Below are 21819 nucleotides of genomic sequence, written 5' to 3'. Positions count from 1 at the left end.
TACACTTGATATGACAGGCACTGAAAAACTGAATGACACTATTTTGTGTAATTGATATAATAAGCACAAAAGTGTCTTACCTGGTATCTGTTTAGGTGGTTAGTAAATGTTAACTTTATCCAATTATGTCAAGTTCACATGCTGCCTAGTCTTAAGGATGAGAAAATCTGTCCGAAAGGACATATATTCACTCAGTTACAGTTAACAGTTGAACAACATAGGGGGATAGGGGTGCCAACCCACCATACAGTCAGAAATCTGCGTATAACTTTTGACTCCCCAAAAACTTAATAGCCTATGATTAACCAGAAGCCTTACTGGCAACATAAACAGTCAATGAACACCTATTTAATATGTTATGTATATTATATACTATATTCACACAATAAACTAAAGAAAGTATTAAGAAATTGGTTTAAAAAAAGAAATTCTTAAGGAAGAATAAATATGTTTATAGCACTGTCCTGTATTTACTGAAAAAAATCCACATATAAGTGGACCCACATAGTTCAAGTCCATGTTGTTCAGGGATCAACTATACTGCTTATTTCCAAATCCTTGATTTCAACATGGCAAACTCCTTCAAAATCCAGCTTGCTCCAAGTTCAAGCCCCCCACTCCTCAGCCTACCTTTGTAGATTCTGGCTGAATCTGGCTCAGAGCAGGTGAAGGCAAAACCTTCACAGGCCAGGAAAATGAGTGAGGCAGACTCTTCAGCCATGGTCAGGGGGTGAAGGCATGACTGCACTGTGGAGACACTGTTTGGCTTCAGCTACTTATCATCCACCAAAAGGGGGGACTCTGGAGAGTGGTAAGCAATCTTTTCTCAAAGAGGTTGGCAATCCAGACCTTCAGATATAATCTTCCAATTTTTAGGTGTGGAAAACTCATTTAAATATAAAGCATGGGGCTGGCCAAACTAAACGTATCCGTGATTCCCAAGCAGACAGCAGGTCTGCATCCTCACCTCTACACAGAGAAAACTGATGACCAAAGGCCACTGGCTGTTCCAAGCTTTCCAAATAGTGAGGGACAGCCTGCCCAGTCACCCAGTCTCTGGTATGTACTAGACTTGCTGTCACACTCCCACTGGAAGACCTTCTCTCAATTCTTCAACTTGCCAAGTCCATCAGAGGCAGCTCAGGCAACTCTGAAAAGAGCTTTCTCCTGAAAGCCTTCCTTCAATTTTTCAGGCCTTGCGAATCACTGGGCACATAAGCATGAATGTCCTATATTTGTATGTTAATTGTACTAATTATAGTCACACTTTACTACTTGGTGAATGCCTGAGTCATGAATGGAGCAGAGTCTGAGAAAGGGCTCCAGGTTAAGATGGGCCACATCTCCAAAATCGGGGCTAAATATGACCTAACACCACCAGGGGAGCTCCAAGGACAAGGAAAGGCAAGGAGTCCATCCTGCAAGAGCTAGGAAGAAATTTCAGGACTCACCTCATCCCTGGTTGTCAGGGGCCCTGGGGCCATATTCCTGGTCAGCTGAGTGCTCTTTCTAGAGAAGAGTCAAGTTGCAGAGGTAGAGCTGGGGAAAGAGAAGAAAGTGAGGGGGGCGCTTGGGAGGAGTACCCTTCTATTAGCCTCCCAGTTCAGGGGAGATAAGGCAGGTTGCAGAGGGCATCAGAACAGCCTATTCTTAAGCAGTGTCCTGTTAAAAAGGCCCCCCAGAACTAGGCCAGCAGCAGGCTCGGCCCCAATCTCCAGTTGGGAATCAAAGCCTCCAGCCCCCTACAGCTAGGTGAGACTTTTATCACTGTGGGGTTTCTATTAAGCAGGAAAGGGCCTCAGAATACCCACAGGAGAGCACTCACGTTGAAAGCCAAAGTGACCTACCATGGGGAAAACAGAAACTCTCCATCTATATCTGCCCTAAAGCTAAAGGACAAGTCCTTTCCTAGGAAATCCAAACAGAAAGAGTGCTACAAGTCTCCACAGAATTTGAGGGGAATGTGAAGCAGGGTGGACACCATTATCTGGTTGCCCCCCTCATTTATATATCCAAGATTGAGTTCCCAAGATTTGAAATGAGACTTGAAATTTAAGAGGCAGTCAGCAAATGGCCCAGGTCTTCAGCACGACAATATCATGAAGAAATAGGAGCGGGAAACCTTTCCTTAGGCAAAGATATTTACAAGATAACCATTCTTCAGATGTCCTTATATGCTTTGACTAGGTCCCATTTTGCACAGATGAACTGGAAAGCATTTTGGGGATTACAAAGGACACTTCAGGAGGAAGTGGGTGTCAGATGGTGTTAATTATCATGAACATGGTTAGCTGTGATCATGATATTCTGCACATGGGGAAAATAAATTGTTATTAAGTGGTGCTGAAGTACTGAAGAGTGAATTAACATATGTTTAATCTTTTTAAAATGTGAAGCTTTCAACAAGTTAACAGCATAAAAAGAAAGAGAGCTCTTGTAGAAATAAAAAAAAGACTTTAGATATACAGCAACCAAATGCAACACATGGACACTGTTTTGGCAGTTTTGAGCAATCCAGGAAATATGAGCACTGAATGTCAGAGAACAGTAAAGGAGTGACATTAATTTTGTCAGGTTCACAGGTTAAAAACAGACTGTGCTGACAGCCTCTGCAAATAACTGTGGTCGTGCTTAAAGAAAGGGTGGAAAAGCCACCAATCACAGTACTGCTTAGTGCTGAGAAAACAGATGCTGTCCCTGAAGAACAGGAACAAGGCAAGGATGTCCCCTCTCATCTCTCCTATGAACATCACGTTGGAAGTCCTACCTAACCTAAGAAGACAAAAAAAAGAAATAACGGTACACAGATTGAAAAGGAAAAAACAATACTATCTTTGTCTGCAGATGACCTGATTGACTATATAGAAAATACCAAAGAGTCAAGAAATTTCTGGCACTAAGAAGTGATTATATTGAGGCTGCAGGATACAAGGTTAGTAATATGAAAAAATCAACTATTTGCCTATATACCAGCCACGAACAAATGGAATTTTAAATTAAAAACACCACAACACTTACATTAACACCCAGAAAAACGAAATACTTAGGTATAAATCTAAAACAAATTTGCATAAAATCTGTGTGAGAAAAAATTATAAAACTTCTTTAAAAAATCAAAGAATATCTAAATAAATGGAGAGATTATCAGTCAGTTAAGCATCTGACTCTTGCTTTTGGCTCAGGTAATGATCTCGTGGTAATGGGATCAAGCCCCATGTCGGATTCTGTGCTGACAGCATGGAGCCTTCTTGGGATTCTCTCTCTCTCTCTCTCTCTCTCTCTCTCTCTCTCTCTCTGCCCCTTCCCCTCTTGTGCACACGCATGCTCTCTCTCTCTAATAAATGTGCACAGCAGGGTACAACAGAACCTATTCTTCATAAGGCCATGACTTTCAAGACCAGGAGTTGTATGTAGCTGACTTTCCTAACACAGAGAAAATGCACAGAGACTTAGACAAAATGAAGAGAGGAGTATGTCCCAAATGAAAGAACAGGACAAAATCACAGCAAGAGAGCTAAATGAAACAATGATAAGTAATATGCCTGATAGAGAATCTAAAGTAAGTTTTATAAAAATTCAAATACTCACTGGACTTGAGAAAAGATTGGAGAACTTCAGTGAGACCCTTGACAAAGAGATAGAAAACATAAAAGAACCAATCAGAGATGAACTTAACTGAAATTAAAAATACACTAGAGAGAATAAGCCCTAGACTAGAGGAAGCAGAAGAACGGACCAGTGACCTGAAGGACAAAAGTAATGGAAAGCAATCAAGCCTAACAGGAGAAAAAATAATAATAAATGAAAACAAAAAACTCAGTGACACCATCGAGAGTAATAATATATGCATTATAGGGATCCAAAAAGAAGAAAAGAGAGAAAAGGGAACAGAAAATTTATTTGAAGAAATAATGGCTAAAAATTTCCCATATCTGGGGAAAGGAACAGAATTCCAGATCCAAGAGACACAGAGAGTCCCCCACAAAATAAATTCAAGACACATAGTTATTAAAATAGCAGAAAATACTGATAACAAGAGAATTTTAAAAGCATCAAGAGAAAAAAGTTACCCACAACAAAACCCCAAAAGGCTATCAGCTGATTTTTTCAGAAAAAGCTTTGCAAGCCAGAGGGAGTGGCATGATATATTCAAAGTGCTAAAAGGAAAAAAACCTGCAACTAAGAATCTGGCAAGGCTAGGGGCACCTGGGTGGCTAAGTTGGTTAAGCATCTGACTTCGGCTCAGGTCACTATCTCGCAGTTTGTGGGTTCGAGCCCCACATCGGGCTCTGTGCTGACAGCTCGGAGCCTGGAGCCTGCTTTGGATTCTCTGTCTCCTTCTCTCTCTGCCCCTACCCCACTTGTGCTCTGTCTCTCTCTATCAAAAATAAATAAATGTAAAAACAAAAAAATTTTTTAAAGAATCTGGCAAGGCTATTATTCAAAATGAAAGGATAAATAGCTTCCCAGACAAACAAAAGTTAAAGAAATTCATGACCACTAAACCAACCCTGTAAGAAATGTTAAAGGAAACTTCATGAGTGGAAAGAAAAGGCCATAACTATGAGTGGAAAGAAAAGGACAGAACCAGGAGTAAGAAAAGTAGGAAGCATAAAAGCAGTAAAATTAAGTACACCTATAAAAATCAGTCAAGGGATTCACAAAATAAAAGGATATAAAGTATGACACCATATAACTAAAACATGGGAGGGAGAGGAATAAAGAACGGGTTCAAACTCCTACAGCCATCAACTCATTATAAACTGCTGTATGCATAAGATGGCATCTATAAACCTAATGGTAATCACAAATAAAAAGCCAATAATAGATATGCAAAAAAAAGGAAGTAATCCAAATATATCACTAAAAAAACCCAGAAAACTGTGAGAAGAGACCAAGAGAAAAAAGGAACAGAAAAGAACTACACAAAAAAATCATAAAACAAGTAACAAAATGGTAGTAAGTACATACCTAACAATAATCATCTTGAATGTAAATGGACTAAATGCTACAATCAGAAGACACAGGGTGGCAGAATGGATTAAAAAGAAACAAAAAAAAAAAAAAAGCAAGATCCATCTATATGTTGCCCAAAAGAGCCAGACACACGCAGATTAAAAGTTAAGGGATGGAAAGGCATTTATCATGCAAGTGGTAGTGATAAGAGAGCCAAGGCACAGTGTCGGAGAAAGTATGCCAAGCCTGTTTTTAACCTGTGAACCTGACACTGTGCCTTGGCTCTGACACTGGCCATAGCAACATTTTTCTAGATATGTCTCCTGAGGCAAGGAAAACAAAAGTAAAAATAAACCATTGGAATTACATCAAAATAAAAAGCTTCTGCACAGCAAAGGAAATAATCAAAAAACCTAAAAGACCTACTGTATGGGAATATATATACTGGCAAGGTACATATGCAATAAAGGGGTTAGTATCCAAAATATATAAAGAATACAAAATATATAAAGAACTAATACAACTCAACACCAAAAAAACAAAACAAAAACAAGAACTAGTCCAATTACAAATGGGCAGAGACAAGAACATACATTTCTCCAGAGAAGACAAATGGCCAACAGACACATGAAACGATGCTCAATATCACTCATCAGGGAAATGCAAATCAAAAGCCACCTTACACCTGTCAGAATGGCTAAAATAAAAAATACAGGAAACAACAAGTGTTGGCAAGGATGTGGAGAGAAGAAAACTTTGTGCTTTATTGATGGGAATGCAAACAAGTGCAGCCACTGTGGGAACAGTATGGAGGTCCCTCAAAAATTAAAAATAGAACTACCATATGATGAAGTCATTTCACTACTGGGTATTTACCCAAAGAATATGAAATCAGTAACACAAACAGATATATGTACTCCTATGTTTGCTTTAGCATTATTTACAAGAGCAAAGATATGGAAGCAACCTAATTGTCTATTGATGGATGGATAAAGAAGATGTGATACACACACGCACGCACATACACACATAGTGGAATTAATCAGCCATAAAAAAAGAATGAAATCTTGTCATTTACAACAAGAATGGAGTACAATGCTAAGTGAAACAAACCAGTCAGCAAAAGACAAATACCATATGGTTTCATTCATATGTGGAATTTAAGAAACAAAACAAATGAACAAAGGAAAAAAAGAGACCAAAAAAGACTTTTAACTATAGAGAACAAAGTGATAGTTACCAGAGAACAGGTAGGTGGGGGGATGGGTGAAACAGGCGAAAGGGATTAAGAATACACTTATCCCGATGAGTACTGAGTAATGTATACAATTGTTGAATCACTGTATTGTACACCTGGAACTAATACAACAGTGTATGTTAACTATACTAGAATTTTTAAGAGAGAAACCCCTCAAAATGGGTTTCTCACCTAAATGTGAGAACTGAAACCATAAAATTCCTAAGAAAACAGAGGCAGTGGGGCGCCTGGGTGGCACAGTCGGTTAAGCGTCCGACTTCAGCCAGGTCACGATCTCGCGGTCCGTGAGTTTGAGCCCCGCGTCAGGCTCTGGGCTGACGGCTCAGAGCCTGGAGCCTGTTTCCGATTCTGTGTCTCCCTCTCTCTCTGCCCCTCCCCAGTTCATGCTCTGTCTCTCTCTGTCCCAAAAATAAATAAATAAGCGTTGAAAAAAAAAAAAGAAAAAAAAAAAGAAAACAGAGGCAGTAATTTCTTTGACATCAGCCATCACAGCATTTTCCTAAATATGTCTCCTCAGTCAAGAAAAACAAAAGCAAGAATAAACTATTCAGACTACATCAAAATAAAAAGGGGTTTCACAGTAAAGGAAACCATCAGCAAAACAAAAAGGCAACCTACTGAATGGGAGGAGATATTTGCAAACAATATATCCAATAAGTGGTTAATATCCAAAATACATAAAGAACTTCTACAGTACCACAAAAAATAATTTTCTTAATTGTCAAAGGACCTGAATGACATTTTTCCAAAGAAGACCTACAGATGGTCAACAGACACATGAAAAGAGGCTCAACATCACTTATCATCAGGGAAGTGCAAATCAAAACTACAATGAAATATCACCTCACACCATTCAGAAAGGCTAGTATTAAAAAGACAAATAACAAGTGTTGGTAAGGATATGATGAAAAAAGAACCCTTACATACACACTGTTGGTAGGAATGTAAATTGGTACAACCACTGTATACAACAGTATGGAGTTTCCTCAGAAATTTAAAAATAGAATACCATATGATCTAGTAATTTCACTATTATTTACCCAAAGAAAATGAAAATGCTAATCTGAAAAGATATATGCACCCCTATGTTTATTACAGCATTATCTAAAATAGCCCAAATACGGAAACAATGTGTGCCTATTGATAAATGGATAAAGAACAAAAACACATGAACCAATAAAAAACAGACTCACAGAGAACAAAATGGTGGTTGTCAGAGGGGAGGTGGTGGAGGTATAGGCAAAACAGATAAAGGGGATTAAGAAAAACTTCCAGTTATAAAATAAATAAGTTATGGAGATGAGAAGGAGTATAACATTGTATGGTGACAGATGGTGGCATTTGTTGTGGTAAGCACTGAATAATGTATAGAATTAAGTCAATATGTTGTACACCAACTGATAATAATAATGTATGGTAATTATATTTCAATAAAATTTAATAAAAAAATGTTTTAATTCCTAACAGATGCATACTGAAGTATTCACTGGTAAAATGATATCTGGGATTTGCTGCAAAATACTTCAGCAGAGAAAACCAAAAAGGAAGAGGGGAAGAGCAGAATGTTGACACCTGCTGAAGCCGATGAACAGATGCTCTTTGAAAATTCTCGCTATCTTTGTATTTGTAAAATTTTCATAATAAATTTTAAATTTAATAATCCCATTTCCCTCCACACCCTCAAAACTAAGAAAAGTAGAAGAAACTTTAAAAGTAGTGTCATTAATGTCACCAACAGAAGTTCATGTCATTAGGGGCTGAGACCAAGGATCAGGAGAAAATTTGGGGGTGTGGGGAGCCTGGTGGCTCAGTTGGCTAAGTGTCCAACTTTGGCTCAGGTCATGATCTCACGGTTTGTGGGTTCAAGCTCCACATCTGCCTCTGTGCTGACAGCTCAGAGTCTGGAGCCTGTTTCAGATTCTCTCTCTCTCTCTCTCTCTCTCTCTCTCTCTCTCTGCCCCTCCCCTGCTCGCACTCTCTCTCTAAAATAAACATTAAAAAATTTTATGAAAATGAATTTAATTAGCATTAGATGTATGAGACAGTCTAAAAATAGAGCACCTCTCTTTTTACATTTTCATTAACTTTGAAAGTTAAAGAACAGCTAGCTCCGTGGTAAGTTATTTAATCCTCTACTGTACCATTTACCTTTCTACAAAATGAATATTCTACCACATAATGTGCAAGATGGCTGAGGAAATAAAAATATGGCCAATACAAGACTACTGTTCTCACAACAGCACTTCTCACCATCTTTGTTTTGGCAACACCACAAGGCCCTGAGAATACAGCACGGTGAACGTATGGAGATGCTGAAAAGCTCCTGAATGAAGGCAGAGGATGTGCCCAAGGAGGACACCCTGTGCAGGAATGTGTCCTTTCAAGAACAAGCCTGGCTTCCTGGGAATCCACCTGCAGCTCTGAGCCCCACAGGGCATACTACACACACACTGAAGTCCACACCACAAGTACAGGAGGAGGTGGTGCCCATCCACAACAGGCTGCCAGGCCCCTAGGAGTCCTCCCCTCCCTAGCAGGCAGTTAGTTCCCTCTGGACTGAGGGGGAGTAGGGAGGGGAGACTGCTTCAGGGCCCACCTGGGCACACCAGAAGTAGTTCCCACCTTAGGAGTCTCTCCTGGCCCAGAGAGCAGACTGGAAACCTCCAAGTATGCAACTGGGTTCCACTCCACTAAAGTACTGGAAGCAGGCAGGGAAGGTAAGGACCACCCCAGGAACAGAGTCGGGGTGTGGGTTTTAGAGCAAACCTGCTCTCAACGCATGCTGACGCCCAGTAGATTGATCCTCTATGTGCCGGGGGGGGGGGGGGGGGGGGGGGGGGGGAACGGCTTAGTAAAAACACACGTGAATGTTTTCGAGCACTTAGCATGGGTCAGACACAAGTTTTAACTCTTTCCACACTCCACTCCAGGAGGTTCGGTACCTTGCCCAGGATGAGTCAGTGAGAAAGGGGCAGGTCTGGATTTGAACTCTCCCTAAAAGGAAGGGGGGTCGGGGGCTCCGACAGCAAGCCTGGCATAGGCCCGTGGGCAGACACAGTGCCCAAAGAGATGTACACTTGGGGGTTGCAGGCTGGGGGAGAAAAGATAGGGTTCTCATTGATAACTGGTGGATCAGACTGATGAACCCATAGAACTTCACGGCTACTCCAGGGTACGCTCGAGTTTCATTTTCACAAAGGAAAGTTTAAGGCCGGAGTTCTTACCATTCATTCCCTCTCCCACCTCCGGTGACTAGGGGATCTAGGGAAAGTGCTCTGCCCGGTAGGGTCCACTCCAATGGCACCACTCCATGCTCCTGGAAGGGCCCCAGGAGGGGGCTGACACAAGCGGAAAGCGCCGAAGGGGACCCAAGGGCTCCCCACGCAACCCGGGGATGTCTGACCCCGCCGGGCCCTTCCAACGCCCCGAGGAGCCCACGGTCCCGAGGCCGCTGACCCGAGTCTCCGTCCGGGCTGCCCCCACCATCGAGGCGAGGTTGGGTATCTGCCCCAGGCCAATCTTCCTCCAAAACCTGGGGGCAGGTGGCCAAGCGGCACCCGCATCACCAGAGCCGGCTTCGCCGAGCAGCGCCGCCCCACCGCCCGTGTGCCCCAAGTCACCCAGGCCAGCCCGGCTCCTCCAGGTTAGACGCTGGGCCCCCAGCCCCGCCTGACGGCGCTTCCCCCAGACTCCCGCCCACAGCCCCTCCCAGGTGGGCCGCCCCAACCCCGCCGGGAAACCCGAACCTCCAGCAACCCGCGGCGACAGCGAACCGACCCCCGTCCGCTCTCGCCCGGCTCTCCCCACCGAAGTGCCCCGGAACGGCGGCAGCGGCGGAATCACTCACCACAAGCGCGCAAGGACGGTCACCAGCCAGCAGCGACGCCGGCGGGCGCAGGACAGCACTACCCACAGTGCTCCGGGTGCGCTACCCACAGTGCCCCGGGACGCGGGACTGCGCTACCCACAGTGCCCTGGGAGAGGGTCTTCAATACCCACAATGCCTCAGACCACAGCGCGCTGCGCCGCCGCCTCCCGGACAGGGCGGGGTCTAGGGCGACCTCATCTGGTACTTGCCCCTGAGCTCCATGGGATGCCTCAACTGAAAGGATTGGGTTACAGTCCGTTCGTTGGGCTCTTGAAGAGATTGTGAAAAGTCAGGTGAGCAAAATCAAACTGACTTTCAGGTGCAAGAGAAGGGTGGTTTAGGTGAGCAGAAGGTCGTCTTAATTTAGAGAGCCTTGTAATTTTCGTTTAATAATAATAATAAAGTCAGTTACCTGGATGTGTGCTTGTCCTCCATCCTGAAGATTCGCCCCTGTGAATCTTAATTTGAATAACAGTATGAAATAAACGAACTTCTTAAAAAACGCCAAAGGTACTGGCATTTTTCTTTGTTAAAGAAGGTCATGAAGTTTTAAAAAAAAAAAAAACAAAAAACATAGGGGTGCATGGGTGGCTCAGTTGGTTGAGCTTCCAGCTCTTGGCTTCGGCTCAAGTCATGATCCCAGGATCATGATTCTGAGCCCCCCCCACCCACCCTGTGTCCGGCTCAACTAGCCCTGAGGAATGAGGATGGTATGCACCATGAAAATGTTGTAAAACTGGCCAAACGGCACAGATTTGTCAAACCACCTGACTGGTAAAAGGGGTTCACAGGTGAATTCTCCCAAACATTTAAAGAAGAGTTAATACCTATTCACCATAATCAAGTGGGATTTTTTTCAGGAATGCAAGGAATATTCACAAATATTTACTATTCAGGAATCAATGTGATTTGCCACATCAAGAGAAAGGATTAAAATCATATGATCATCTCTATATATGCAGAAAAAGCATTTGACAAAGTACAACATCCATTCATGATAAAAATTCTCGACAAAGTGGGTTTAGAGGGAAGATACCGCAACTTAATAAAGGCCATATATGAAACACCTGCAGCTAGCATCATATACAATGGTAAAAAGCTGAGAGCTCTTCCTCTAAGGTCAGGAACGAGACAAGGATGGCCACTCTTGCCACTTTTATTCAACATAGTACCAAAAGTCCTGGCCACAGCAATCAGACAAGAAAAATAATAGGCGTTCATATTGGCAAAGAAGAAGTTAAACTGTCACTATTTGCAGATGACATAATAGTATACATAGAAAATCCTAAAAGACTCCACCAAAAAACTAGAATAAGTCAGTAAAGTTGCAGGATACAAAATTAATTCCCAGAAATTGGTAGCATTTCTATTCTCTAATAATGAAGTAGCAGAAAGAGAAATAAAGAAAACAGTCCCATTTACAATTGTACCAAAAAAGAATAAAATACCTAGGAATAAACTTAAAGAGGTGAAAAACCTGTACTCTGAAAACTATAAAACATTGATGAAAGAAATTGAAGATGACACAAATGAAAAGATATTCCATGCTCATGAATTGGAAGAATGAATTGTAAGAATGAATTGGAGGAATAAACATTGTTAAAATGTCCATGATACTCAAAGCAATCTACAGATTTAATGCAATCCCTATCAAAATACCAATAGCATTTGTCACAAAACTAGAACAAATAATACCAAAATTTGTGTGGAACCACAAAAGACCCGGAATAGTCAAAGCAATCTTGAGAAAGAAAAACAAAGCTAGAGGTATCACAATTCCAGATTTCAAAATATACTACAAAGCTGTAGTAATCAAATAGGTATGGTACTGGCACAAAAGCAGAAACATTGATCAATGGATCATAATAAAGCACCCAGGAATAAGCCCACTATTATACAGTCAATTAATCTACAACAAAGGCAAGAGTATACAGTGGGGGAAAAGATATTCTCTTTAATAATACTGAGGGGCAACTGCGTGGCTCAGTTGGTTGGGCACCCAACTTCAGCTCGGGTAATGGTCTCGCGTTTCGTGGGTTTGGGCCCTGCATCTAGCTCTGTGCTAACAGCTGTTAGCCTGGAGCCTGCTTCCGATTCTGTGTCTCCCTCTCTCTCTGCTCCTCCCCCTCTCTTTCTTTCTCCCTCTCTCTTTCTCAAAAATAAACATTAATTTTTTTAATTTTAAAAAATAAATAATACTGAGAAAACTGGACAGCCACATGTAAAAGAATGAAACTGGACCACCATGCAAAAAAATAAACTCAAAACGAATTAAAGGCATAAATGTGAGACCTGAATGGAATACAATCAATAATATGATAGTGATGTATGATGACAGATAGTAGCCACACTTACGGGGAATATAGCATAATGTATAAACTTTTCAAATCACTATGCTGTACACCTGAAACTATTATAATAGAGTGTGTCGATTACACTGAAATAAAATAAATTACTTGTGGTTAAATCAGTGCACATGAGGAAGGACCATAGTCTTTGTGTGTGTGTGTGTGTGTGTGTGTGTGTGTGTGTGTCTGTGTGTGTGTGAGAGAGAGAGAGACAGAGAGTGTGTGTGCACATGAGCAGGGGAGGGACAATGGGAGAGGGAGAGAGAGAATCTTAAACAGGCTCCACACTCAGCATGGAGCCCACCACAGGGCTTGATCTCACAACCCTAGGATCATGACCTGAGCCAAAATCAAGAGTTCATACTCAACCAACTGAGCCACCCAGGCACCCCTGACCATAGTCTTTTTAAACATAAAACTAGCTGGAGTACCAGTGTGTGTTGGGGGGAGTATTCTCAAAGTATTTTGATGATGGGGATCCCATTTCTTAGAGATTTTTCTCTACAGCAAAGAGAAAAATCCTGAAAAAAACACAATTTCAGCAGGAACAGTCTGGGTCCAGAAGGAATCAGACCAAAGCCAGCATGGTTCCAGTAGGAACAGGCAATTCCAAAAAGAAGTTGGATTGAAGATTAAATAAGTACTCTCAGAAAAAATAAAGCCTTAAAACAGATCCTGAATAAAGCCTAGAGAGCTGGAACACAAAGAGAGAAGAGCTCAAAATCCAGGAGAAAATCTACCCTCAAACTAAAGAGCCAGCAGGACCCAATGAACCTGGTTTGCTCTGAGGGGACCAGCACCCATTTGCTTCCTACTCTTGGAGTGGTTTAGGGTCTTTGCTGGATCTCACTTCTGATTAGCAAATAATGTTAACCTTAGGAATAAGACAGCCAGTTATTTAACCAGCAAAAGCTGGGTTTATTTGGGAACAGCATAGGATTGCAATCTGGGACAAGCAAGCTCCAGCAAATGGTAGGCAAGCCCAGAAATTAAAAGAATGAAAAGTTCTTTTATAGAGGAAAGGGGGATTTGGGAGGCGATGTTGTAAACTACAAGTCCATTGGTGTAAACACGGAGCTGAAAGTGTAGTGGCTTCTCATTGGCTGAACTGTGACAGTCTCTCATTGGCTGGGAAGTTGCTAGGAAGGAAGAAATCTTACTTTCTCCTGCTGGGTTAGTAAATTAGTAGCTACAGTAGTGTCTACTTGCAAAGTGCACCTCTTCCTGTTGGGTCTGCAGTTGACCATGCGTGGTAATTCGGGAGGGTGTGACAGTTCTCCCTGCTGTCCTCCTGACTCAATGCTAAACCAGATTTCCTTTTATTAATTTTTACAAAGTAAATGTGAAAACACTTAAATCTATAGTAATTAAAACTAAAATTATTTGACTAATACAAAAAAATCACTGATTTGATGTAATAGAACAGAGAGCTCAGAAACATCAAGGTCTTTATAAAGAGACACACTTCTTTTTCTAGGAATTTAACAAGTGTTTTCAAGTTACTTCCTATTAGCTTCTGCTCAAAATGAAGTAACAGGAACAAGATTTAACCTCCTGCCTAAAATAAGTTTTAAAAGGACAAAATATACCGGAAAGTAGGTTTGAAGACATTGGATTAAGACAATGAAGAGCAGTGACCCTTGGGAGGTCAGTAATAAACCAGGTGAGCCCTTGAACTTTCTGGATGGAGAGAAAGTTCAGGTCACAGTCCAGAGAAGGGAAACCCAAGTGGGGATGCTCCTCAAGTGTCAGCTGAGTGCTGACCAACACACGTGTGTGCAACCCCGAGCAAGGAACCACTGGATGGGATTAGAAAGACATACTGTGAGCTCACATAGGCCAGAAACCGCCCCTGTTCCCACCAGATAGAGTGAAAAATCTTCATAATTCACATGGCCTGGAATAAAGTACTCAAAAGGTTTTGTCTCAATAGTGGGGCAAAATTAGACCTGAATGCTTGATAGATAATTCTTATATTAAATTTGGGGGAGAAAACATATGTCTTAGGAATCTTAGAAGTCACTTTCATTTTTACATGAATTATGTATTCAGAATTACACATATTCTTAAATAAAATTTTAAAGAAGACTGAATTCATGGTCTCCATAAAGTGAGCTGTACACTTAATATGATCCAATCAAATAGCATTTGCATACTTTTCAACACCACAAAGCAATTATCTGGATGACTATATTTTCAATACAATGGTGACAAACAATAGAGCTTAATTTTCTGTATCATTAGCATTTTAATACAAAACTATAATAATCAGTGTGATGATGGTCTGAGTCAGCTGAACGGAACTAAAGGGAACTAGGAAGGAGACGGAGAAAGAGAGGAAAAGTGAGACAGTTTCAATTCAGTTTGAAGTGGTTGAGAAAATAGTTATTTGCGGGAAGTTAAGTTGGTTCACAAAAGAAATGTAAAAAGAGAAATCAGAGACGTAACATGATGAAATATAAATGATTTTGCAAACCACTCTGTTCCATCTGGTGGTACGGAAGGGCTTTGCATGAATTATAACAAAGCAGAGACACGAAAAGAAAGCCTCAAGACAGCAGCACCAGACAAATGTGCTCATGCTCGTACACAGAGATCTCTCTCATCTCACTGGGCTGAAGTTCAGTGGAAGTGACTGAGTCTGCTATGGAGAAAGAGAAGGTACATTTCTGGAACTTCGTTACTGGTGGCTTAAGTTTTGAAACCACAGAAGAAAGTTTGAGGAACCACTACAAACCCTGGGGAAAATTTACAGACTGTGAGGTAACAAGGAATCCTGCAAGCAAGAGCTCAAGAGTATTGGGTTTTGTAAGTTCTTCATACATGGCAGAGATTGGTGCTATCATGGCTGCAAGATCTCATTCAAATGATGGGACAGCGGTTAAGTCCAAATGTGCCGTAGCAAGAGAAATCCAGAAAACCTGGAGCTCATGTAACTATGAAGAAGCTGCTTGTGATGGAATTAAAGACAACACTAAAGAATATCAACGTAGAGATTATGCAAGGAATATAGAAAGCTTTATACCATTTGAGATCATTACTGATAGGCAGACTGGAAAGAAAAGAGGCATTGGTTTTACTCCTTTTGATGACCATGATCCTGTGGATAAAATTGTACTGCAGAAATACCATACCACCAGTGGGCTTTGTACAGACAAGAAACACAGGAGGTAAAAAGTTCTAGGAATGGCAGAGAAAGGTATTTTGCTTTGAAGGGTTAATGCAGGGGCAATGGATCAGGAGGCAAGTTTAGAGGAGGTTCTTGTGGATAAGGAAGAAGACATGGATGTAGGGATAGCTATAATGGGTATAGAAGAGGATTTCGGTGGCAGTTTTGGAGGCAGTACTGGTTATGCAGGACAAAAATGAAGATATAGTGATGGAGGACCTGGATGTGGGAACCGGGGTGGGGGCTACATAGGTGGTTTTGACAACTATGTAGAAGAAATTATGGAAGTGGAAAATACAGTGACTTCGGATATTGCAACTAGCAACCTTATGACTATGGTCTAGTGAAGAATGGACATTTTGGTGGCAGCAGGAACACAGGGAGAGCATATTGTGAAGGAAACTATGGTATAGGAAGGAGTGGAAGAAGTGAAGGTTGTGCAGGAAGAACCCAGTACTGACTTTCTTCCTATTTTCCATGGGCTTCACTGTAGCCACTGAGCCGAGAAGGAATAAAACAGCTTTGGGCTTTCAAAATAACAATATTTAGAAAACTTATATCACAGACATGCATAAATATGGAATGATGTGGTCATACTTCCCCCTAACATGTAATTATCCTGCATACAAATGAAGACACTAACCCTTTTTCCAAAAGACAATGCAAAGACCTTAAATGATGTTTACTGTTCTCCTTTGATATCACATAACTTAAATACTATAATGTAAAATTAACAATATTTAAAGACTGTAATATAAAGTCAATGCAGCTTACATTACATGATAAGGGGATAAGAGAACAACAAAAACAAAGATACTGTATTATGTACACACACACACACACAACCACAACCACAAACATGTTCATAACAAAATAAGGAAGAAACATTCATGCCAATTACAGTTCTCATTTCTGTAACTGAGCACATGGTTGCAGCTGATATTGATAACTACCTTTATCACTGCCCATTCCATATTCTCTTTGCCCTCAGCAAATATCTCAGCTGCTCATGGTTATTTACCTGGTGGGGTGACCCAAACCTTCATTCCTGAAGTTTTTGGGCCAGTAGCCAACCTGCCTAGATTGCATTGTTGTACTTTTCCATTGACTTTAACCACAGATAATGGCAATACTAAGATACCCTGAGGAATCTCCTCTGTTCCATATATACTCTTCCTTACCTCTATTGTGGAGTTGTTCAGCTTCTCTGGGTAGTCCAAATCAATCAGCCCAGCCAGCATAGCAACTCCTTTCTCTCCCTGTTGATTCAGAGGCATGAGGAGTCCCAAATGGCCAGATGGCAGTCTTAATTCCCAGTTTGATAAGATCATTGTTGTATCTCCTGGTGGAAGTATTCCTGCCTTTGGAACTAAGACTTCTAGGCCAGCAGAGTATAAGACTGTGGGTATAGGAGGCAAAAATATTGTTAGCAGGTTATTAGGGGTAGTTGTGAGTGATGCCACTCCCAATTCCATCCCTAGATTCCTGGACCTGTGAATCCTGGCTACGGGAGTAACAGCACCATATATTGAGTGGTGATTCAGAGTATATTTAGCCTTCTAAAGAATCTTGTTTCATTCCTACAATGTATTGCCACCTGACTGAAAACGTGGTGTGAATCACCACCCCTGCATCTTCCCAGTCCTTGATGGTAGCAGTAATCTCAGAAATCCCTCCAGGAATTCAGTTCTACTTTTACTTTACTATTTTTCTTTTTTTTTTTTAATTTTTTTTAACGTTTATTTATTTTTGAGACAGAGAGAGACAGAGCATGAACGGGGGAGGGTCAGAGAGAGGGAGACACAGAATCTGAAACGGGCTCCAGGCTCTGAGCTGTCAGCACAGAGCCCGACGCGGGGCTCGAACTCACGGACTGTGAGATCATGACCTGAGCCGAAGTCGGACGCTTAACCGACTGAGCCACCCAGGCGCCCCTACTTTACTATTTTTCTAAGTAGAGACAGTTCTAGTGGCTTTCACTTGGCCTTTCCCACCATGGTAGCTCTTAATCCACAAGTCAGGGAATCCATGTGAGAATTCCTCAGTTACTGAGTCTATTTTAATGATGCATTCTAGAACTGGGGAAATAACCACAGGATGGTTTGGGGACCCACTTGGCCCAGTGTGAGAGGAATATGAGCCAAAACTCCATTTATCATGTAACATGCAAAATCCCTGATTTTAACTGGTGGACACCAGTGACATTTGAGTCTCCTGGAATTGGTGTCAGTTCAGAGCCCCCAAAAGTCTATTATTATTATTCCCTTTTCCCCAGTACAGAGTTAGCCTGGTAGAGGCTATAGGTTCCTTTGGGAAAGGCTGGGAAAACAACTAAAATAAATTTTAGCAGTATACCTGTATACCAGCAGTATACCAGTGTCCTTCCTCAAGGGAACCCATTCTTCATTCAAGAATTTCTGGATCAAACTCAAGTCTGGTAATCTACTCAGGGGCTGTGACTCCCTATCTTTATTATTCAGGTACAACTTTTGTTCACTTGACCTAGAACTTTTCTCCTTATACAGACCAAGTAAAAATGTAGTAGGCTTCCAATCGACTTCACTTCTAAGGACACCACAATCAACTAGCCAAAGTCATAGGTCTGGAAGCAGAGAAGGGTGGTAGGGGTGGATTCTGAAGAGAATCAGCATTGTTTTGCAAGGCAACTGCCTCAAGGGACGCCATCAACAGTTTCCTGAGACAACACAGTCTCCTCAGACTGGGTGAAGAGGTTGCTACTACTGGCAAACAAGGCTTATCAGAATTTAGGTGCTCAATATCCCCAGATTCATCAAGGTCTTTCCACACATCCCCGTGCCAACTTTCAGAATCTCATTTCTTCCTAATCAAGAGACATCCTGCAAAGCTGGGAATTCAAAATGCGCTGTAAGTCATCCACTTGCAAAATGCAATTCTGGGTTTGATTTTCAGCAATCTTAATCCTGTGGCTATAGGAGATAAGAGCCTCTTTCAGGAAAGACATAGACACTTTCAGGTCATTTATCTGGCACTTGAGCCAGAAATTTAAATCCCTGAACTCATCTGTTTCTTTCTCCACTTTGTTCAGTGATATTAGGAGCAACCAGCAAAGTTCATTATACTCATTAGTTTGACAAAAGTGTTTGAAAATATATACATTGCCATTTAGATTCTTAGTTCTTATAAGTGTTTTATTAGAAGTATCCAATGATGTGGTTTCATTCATATGTGGATTTAAGAAACAAAATGAAGAGAAAAAGAAACCAAAAAACAGACTCTTTACAGAGAACAAACCAATGGTTACTGGAGAAGTGGGTAGGGGGTGGGTGAAGACGATTAAGAGAACTAAGTGAAGGGGACTAAGAGTATGTGTATCATGAAGAGCACTGAGTAATGTATACAATTGTTGAATCACCATAATGTAGACCTGAAACTACTATAACAATGTATGTTGACTATACCGGAATTTTATTTTTATTTATTATTTTTTTAAGTTGGCTTCACACACAGCACAGAGCCCAACACGGGGCTTGAACTCACAGCTCTGAGATCAAGACCTGAGCTGAGATCAAGAGTCAGATACTCAACTGATTAAGAGATATGGGTGCCCCAACTATACTGGAATTTTAAAAAATAAAATAAGAAGTATCCAATGATGATATTTTATATATCTCTATTGCCAAATCACATCATGGCTCTCTTTATTAACAGAAATAGAATAATTAGTATCTTTAAGTCTTATCAGGTTAGAGAGCCAATTTTAGAAACCCTAGAAGCAGTTCAGACATTTCATCCTTAAGATTCTATTCCTAGACGATTCTGGGAAGATGGTGAAGTAGGAAGCACCAGGAATCTGTCTCCTCATCCAAACAATTGCACTGGAAGAATCTATCTAATGTAATTATTTGGAACTCTGGAGTCTGTTGAAGGATCACAAGTTCCAGGGTAAGATTGGACAGTAAATTGTGGCCACGTTCATTCAACTCCAGCTCTTAGCACAGTAACAAATATCCCACATACCAGGAAGCTGTACTCGTGTTCCTGCAGCAGCTTGCACAGAGCTTGTGAAAGTTGAGGTAGGCAAAAAGAACTCTGTCCCTCAAGTATTGGAGTTCTGTGCTCTGATTGCTGCTTCTGAGTTCAGAGGTGCAAAGAGGTGGGCAGCCATTGTTGCTGCACTGCCCCCTATTGTTGCAAGCCCCTCCCCACTCTGGCTCAAGTGACTTCCAGAAGATTTAAAAGTCTAGAACTCATTATTTTTCCTTCATTTTTTGCTTTTCTCCCTTGGGAATGAGATATTAATGACTAGGACATTCAAAAACAACTGCATATATGGAGAACATTACAAAGTGACAGTGTATGCCCAAGGAAAACTCAGAAAAGACATAAGAAGACATTAGGTTTATACCTCAGGTAGACTTTTGGCATGGAGAGGCTATAAAAATTTTAAAAACCCAATAACAATAACAGAGCAGCAAACCCTAGGGAAGTGGAGGGATTCAATTTCCAGATTTACCACATTATTAAATTCAAATGTCTAGTGTTCAACAGAAAATCACAGACACACAAAGAAACAGGAAAGTATGGCCCATTCAAAGGGAGAAAGAAATAACAGAATCTGCCCCTGAAAAAGACTTAATGGAAGATATATTAGACAAAGAATTTGAAACAGTGGCCTTAAAGATGCTCAAAGAACTAAAAGAAGCTGTGGAGAAAATCATGAAAACAAGGTGTGAACTAAATGGAATTATAAAGAAATATAAAAAATAAATATAAATAAAGAAATAGAAAACCTAAATTTAAAGAAAGAAATTCTAGAGCTAAAAATACAGTAACTGATATGAAAATTTTATTGTAAGGATTCAAATACAGATTTGAGCAGGCAGGAGAAAGAATCAGTGAACTTAAAGACAGAACATTGGAAATTATCAAGGTTGAGGGGCATAAAGAAAAAAGTTTGAAGAAAAGTTTAACAAAACCTAAGAGATCTATAGGACACCACCAAAAGTACCAACATTCGCATTGTGGGAGAGGAAAGAAAGAGGAGAGAGAGAAAGGGACAGAAAGAATATCCGAAAAAATAAAAGCTGAAAATTGCCCAAATTTGAATAAAGACATGAATATGAACATCTAAAAAGCTTCACAGACTCGACATAAGATGAACCCAAAGAGACATACACTGTGACACATTATAATCAAACTTTCAAAAGACAAAGAATAAATCTCGAAAACAGCAAAAGGGAAGTGAATCATTACATACAAGGGATATTCAGTAAGAAAATCTGCAGACTTCTCATCAGAAGCTTTGGAGGCCAGAAGATAGTAGGTCAATATATCCAGAGTGCTACAAGAAAAAGAAAAAAACTATCAACCAAGAATTCTACATCCTGAGGGAGTAATCAAGACATTCCTGGATAAATAAAAGCTAAGGGAGTTTATGACATTAGACCTGCCCTGCAAGTAGTACTCAAGGGAGTCCTGAAAGGTGAAACAAAAGGATACTAGACTAACTCAAAGCCATATAGAGAAATAAAGGTCTCCATAAAGGTAAATACATATACAATTATATAAGCTAGTATTATTGTAACAATGGTTTATAACTATACTTTTTGTTTTCTTCATGATTTGATACTAATACAATTAAAGAAACAATGATTATTAATGTAAGCTGCCATTATAACTTTAGTTTGTAACTCCAAATCTTGTTTTCTACATAATTTGGGAGACTAACTCACTTAAAGGAATTAGTAGTTTAGGTTTTCAGACACACGATGTATAAGATGTAACTTTGTGACATCAACAGCTGAAAGGGGTGGGGTCAGAGTTGTAAAGGAACATAGTTTCTGTGTTATTGAAGTTAAATTGCCATAAATTCAAATTAGAATGTTATAACTTAAGAATGTTGAATGTCATCCCCATGGTAACCACAAATAGAATAGCAAAATATACACAAAAGGAAATTAAGAAGGAATTTAAATGGTTCACAACAAATAAATCAACTAAACACAAAAGAAGACATGGATGTAGGAAATGAGAAACAACAACAACAACAAAAAAAACCCTATATGGCATATAGAAAACAATACAATGACAAAATAAATTCCTTCCCTATCAGTAATTATTTTAAATATGAACAAATTAAACTCTCATATCAAAAGCCAGAGATTGGCAAAATGGATAAAAACACATATGCTGTCTATAAGAGACTAACCTGAGATCAATAAACAAGTTGAAAGTGAAA

General features: G+C 40.5%; 1 protein-coding gene, 1 long non-coding RNA gene and 1 pseudogene across 20 annotated transcripts in view; 2 read left to right on the top strand and 1 right to left on the bottom strand.

Moving 5' to 3' along the window:
- The window catches only part of LOC123381789, a 70520-nt gene extending 62641 nt beyond the window's left edge, over positions 1 to 7879 (top strand). Inside the window, exon 2 of the long non-coding RNA XR_006589223.1 lies at positions 7682 to 7879. This is a non-coding gene — a long non-coding RNA (uncharacterized LOC123381789). The remainder of the gene's footprint in view (positions 1 to 7681) is intronic.
- Positions 1 to 21126, bottom strand: part of ZNF169 (zinc finger protein 169) — a 58812-nt gene extending 37686 nt beyond the window's left edge. For 4 of the 19 annotated variants that reach the window (XM_006939021.3, XM_045043860.1, XM_045043870.1 and 1 more), the window contains exons 1-2: positions 10062 to 10216; positions 1452 to 1539 (exon numbers count right to left, since the gene is read on the bottom strand). In XM_006939021.3, coding sequence (XP_006939083.2) covers positions 1452 to 1484 — 33 coding nt within the window. In that variant the 5' untranslated portion in view covers positions 1485 to 1539; positions 10062 to 10216. The other 15 variants (XM_045043862.1, XM_045043872.1, XM_045043864.1 and 12 more) reach the window with 13 other exon arrangements.
- LOC101093899 lies at positions 12943 to 16786 on the top strand (annotated as a pseudogene).
- Positions 21127 to 21819: the final 693 nt, after the last annotated feature.

Source organism: Felis catus, chromosome D4 (genome assembly GCF_018350175.1).
Source record: "Felis catus isolate Fca126 chromosome D4, F.catus_Fca126_mat1.0, whole genome shotgun sequence".
Taxonomy (NCBI): domain Eukaryota; kingdom Metazoa; phylum Chordata; class Mammalia; order Carnivora; family Felidae; genus Felis; species Felis catus.
This window is presented reverse-complemented; position numbering and strand designations above follow the sequence as displayed.